Genomic DNA, 2878 nt, shown 5'->3' on the forward strand with positions numbered 1-2878 from the left:
ATGGAACCTATGGTCAACAACAGACTTATATGGTACTTAGAAACAAATAATATTATAACAAATATCCAATGTGGTTTTAGGAAAAACAGAAGTACCATTGACCATTTGATTAGATTAGAGACATATGTGAAAAATGCTCTAATAAATAAACAACATGCTGTATCGATCTTTTTTGACTTAGAAAAAGCCTATGATACAACCTGGAAACATGGAATTTTAAAAGATCTTCATGAAATGGGGTTTGACAGGCCGTTTGCCTTCTTTTATATCTCAGTTTTTAACAGATAGAAATTTCCAGGTACGTGTGGGATCCACTTTGTCTGATTTTTACTATCAAGATCAAGGTGTCCCACAAGGTAGCATTTTATCAGTAACGTTGTTTAGTATAAAGATAAATAGTTTAGCTAAGGTTTTAAATGACTCTGTTGATGGGTCGTTATTTGTTGATGACTTTAATATATCATGTCGAGGTAAAAATATGCACACGATATTGACGTATATATTGACGAAATATTCACGTATATTTGTGATATGTTGTGTGTCTGAAGCAGGAGGGGAAGACTGGGGCAGAAGGGGGAGACTGGGGCAAGAGGGGTAGACTGGGGCAGGAGGAGAAGACTGGGGCAGGAGGGGAAGTCTGGAGCAGGGGAAGTCTGGAGCAGGAGGTGGAGTCAGGAGCAGGAGGGGAAGACTAGGACAGGAGGGGAAGACAGGAGCAGGAGGGGGAGACAGGAGCAGGAGGGGAAGACTGGGGCAGAAGGGGGAGACTGGGGCAAGACGGGTAGACTGGGGCAGGAGGAGAAGACTGGGGCAGGAGGGGAAGTCTGGAGCAGGGGAAGTCTGGAGCAGGAGGTGGAGTCAGGAGCAGGAGGGGAAGACTGGGGCAGGAGGGGAAGACAGGAGCAGGAGGGGGAGACAGGAGCAGGAGGGGAAAACTGGGGCAGGAGGGGGAGTCTGGAGCAGGAGGTGGAGTTTGGGGCAGGAGGTGGAGACTTTGGCAGGAGGGAGAGTCAGGGGCAGGAGGGGGAGTCAGGGGAAGGAGGGGGAGACTGGGGCAGGAGGGGGAGACTTGGGCAGGAGGGGAGTCAGGAGCAGGAGGGGGAGTCTGCGGCAGGAGGGGGAGTACGGGGCAGGAGGGGGTGTCTGGGGAAAGAGGGGGGAGTCTGGAGAAGGAGGGGGGTCAGGGGCAGGAGGGGAAGACTGGGTCAGGAAGGGGGGAGACTGGGGCAGAAGGGGGAGACTTGGGCAGGAGGTGGGAGTCTGGAGCAGGAGGGGGAGTCTGAAGCAGGAGGGGGAGTCAGTGGCAGGAGGGGTGAGTCTGGAACAGGAGGGGAGTCTGGAGCAGGATGGGAAGACTGGGGCGGGAGGGTGGCCTGGGGCAGGATGGGGAGTTAGGGGAGGAAGGGTAGACTGGAGTAGGAGGGGAAGACTGGGAAAGGAGGGGAAGTCTGGAGCAGGAGGGTGAGACTGGTGCAGGAGGGGAAGACTGGGGCAAGAGGGGGAGTCTGGATCAGGAGGGGTGAGTCGTGGGCAGGAGGGGGAATCTGAAGTCGACTGCGTTTCTCTGTTGGCAGTAGTTCAAATTTAAGCAAAAGATACTACGCCTCAATGCAAGTGTGCATGATATCTGGTGCAGAATCAAAGTAAGGTCAAGGAATGACATTACTGACATTCATACCTATCTCCTATGTGTAACATTGACATTGATTTGTAAGTTGGTGTTTGTGAAGCTGTCGTATATTGGTTCTTTTTGGTGTGAAATATTGACGTATATTTGTGATATATTGTGTGTCTGGAGCAGGAGGGGGAGACTGGGGCAGGAGGGGGAGACTGGGGCAAGAGGGGTAGACTGGGGTAGGAGGAGAAGACTGGGGCAGGAGGGGGAGTCTGGAGCAGGAGGGGAATCTGGAGCAGGAGGGGAAGACTGGGTCAGAAGGGGGAGACTGGGGCAAGAGGGGAGTAAGGAGCAGGAGCGGGAATCAGGGACAGCAGGGGGAGACTGCGGCAGGAGGGGAGACTGGGGTAGGAGGGGTGAGTCTGGGGCAGGATGGGTAGACTGGGGCAGGAGGAGAAGACTTGGGCAGAAGGGGTAGTCTGAAGCAGGATGGGAAATCTGGGGCAGGAGGGGGAGATTGGAGCAGGAGGGGGGGGGGGGGTGGCAGGGGCAGCAGGGGAAGTCTGGAGCAGGAGGGGGAGCCAGGAGCAGGAGGGGAAGACTGGAGCAGGAGGGGAAGACAGGGGCAGGAGTGGAAAACTGGGGCAGGAGGGGGAGTCTGGAGCAGGAGGTGGAGTTTGTGGCAGGAGGGGGAGTCTGGAGCAGGAGGGGAGGTCAGGAGCAGGAGGGGGAGTCTGGAGCAGGAGGGGGAGTCTGGGGCAGGAGGGGGAGTCTGGGGCAAGAGGGGGGAGTCTGGAGCAGGAGGGGAGGTCAGGGGCAGGAGGGGGAGTCTGTAGCAGGAGGGGGAGACTGGGTCAGGAGGGGGGAGACTGGGGCTGGAGGGGGAAGACTTGGGCAGGAGGCGGGAGCCTGGAGCAGGAGGGGGAGTCTTGAGCAGGAGGGGGAGTCAGGGGCAGGAGGTGTGAGTCTGGAGCGGGGGGGGGGGGGGAGTCTGGAGCAGGAGGGGAAGACTGGGGCGGGAGGGGGGAAGTCGACTGCGTTTCGCTGTTGGCAGTAGTACAAATTTAAGCAAAAGATACTACGCCTCAATACAAGTGTTCATGATATCTGGTGCAGAATCAAAGTAAGGTCAAGCAGCGACATTACTGACATTCATACCTATCTCCAGTAGTGCAGAGACTCATTCCACGCTCGGCGACTCAAGCCCAATCAGAATCCAATATTTAAAGTAAGAATTATTGTAGCATGAGGAAGAATAGATTA

At 55.2% G+C, this 2878-nt stretch overlaps 2 protein-coding genes across 2 annotated transcripts; both read left to right on the forward strand.

Annotated features, from left to right (window-relative positions):
* LOC139447860 (antho-RFamide neuropeptides-like) lies at nucleotides 1-1395 on the forward strand. Its single transcript, XM_071229337.1, has 2 exons — nucleotides 1-32; nucleotides 552-1395. Exons 1-2 carry the CDS (start codon nucleotides 1-3, stop codon nucleotides 1393-1395), a joined length of 876 nt encoding a protein of 291 aa, XP_071085438.1.
* Nucleotides 1396-2104: 709 nt separating this feature from the next.
* On the forward strand, nucleotides 2105-2548 carry LOC139447863 (uncharacterized PE-PGRS family protein PE_PGRS20-like). The gene has a single exon (XM_071229340.1). It carries the CDS (start codon nucleotides 2105-2107, stop codon nucleotides 2546-2548), a length of 444 nt encoding a protein of 147 aa, XP_071085441.1.
* The last annotated feature ends 330 nt before the right edge of the window (nucleotides 2549-2878 follow it).

This window comes from Haliotis cracherodii, unplaced genomic scaffold (genome assembly GCF_022045235.1).
Source record: "Haliotis cracherodii isolate W230 unplaced genomic scaffold, xgHalCrac1.p SCAF_7, whole genome shotgun sequence".
Lineage (NCBI taxonomy): Eukaryota > Metazoa > Mollusca > Gastropoda > Lepetellida > Haliotidae > Haliotis > Haliotis cracherodii.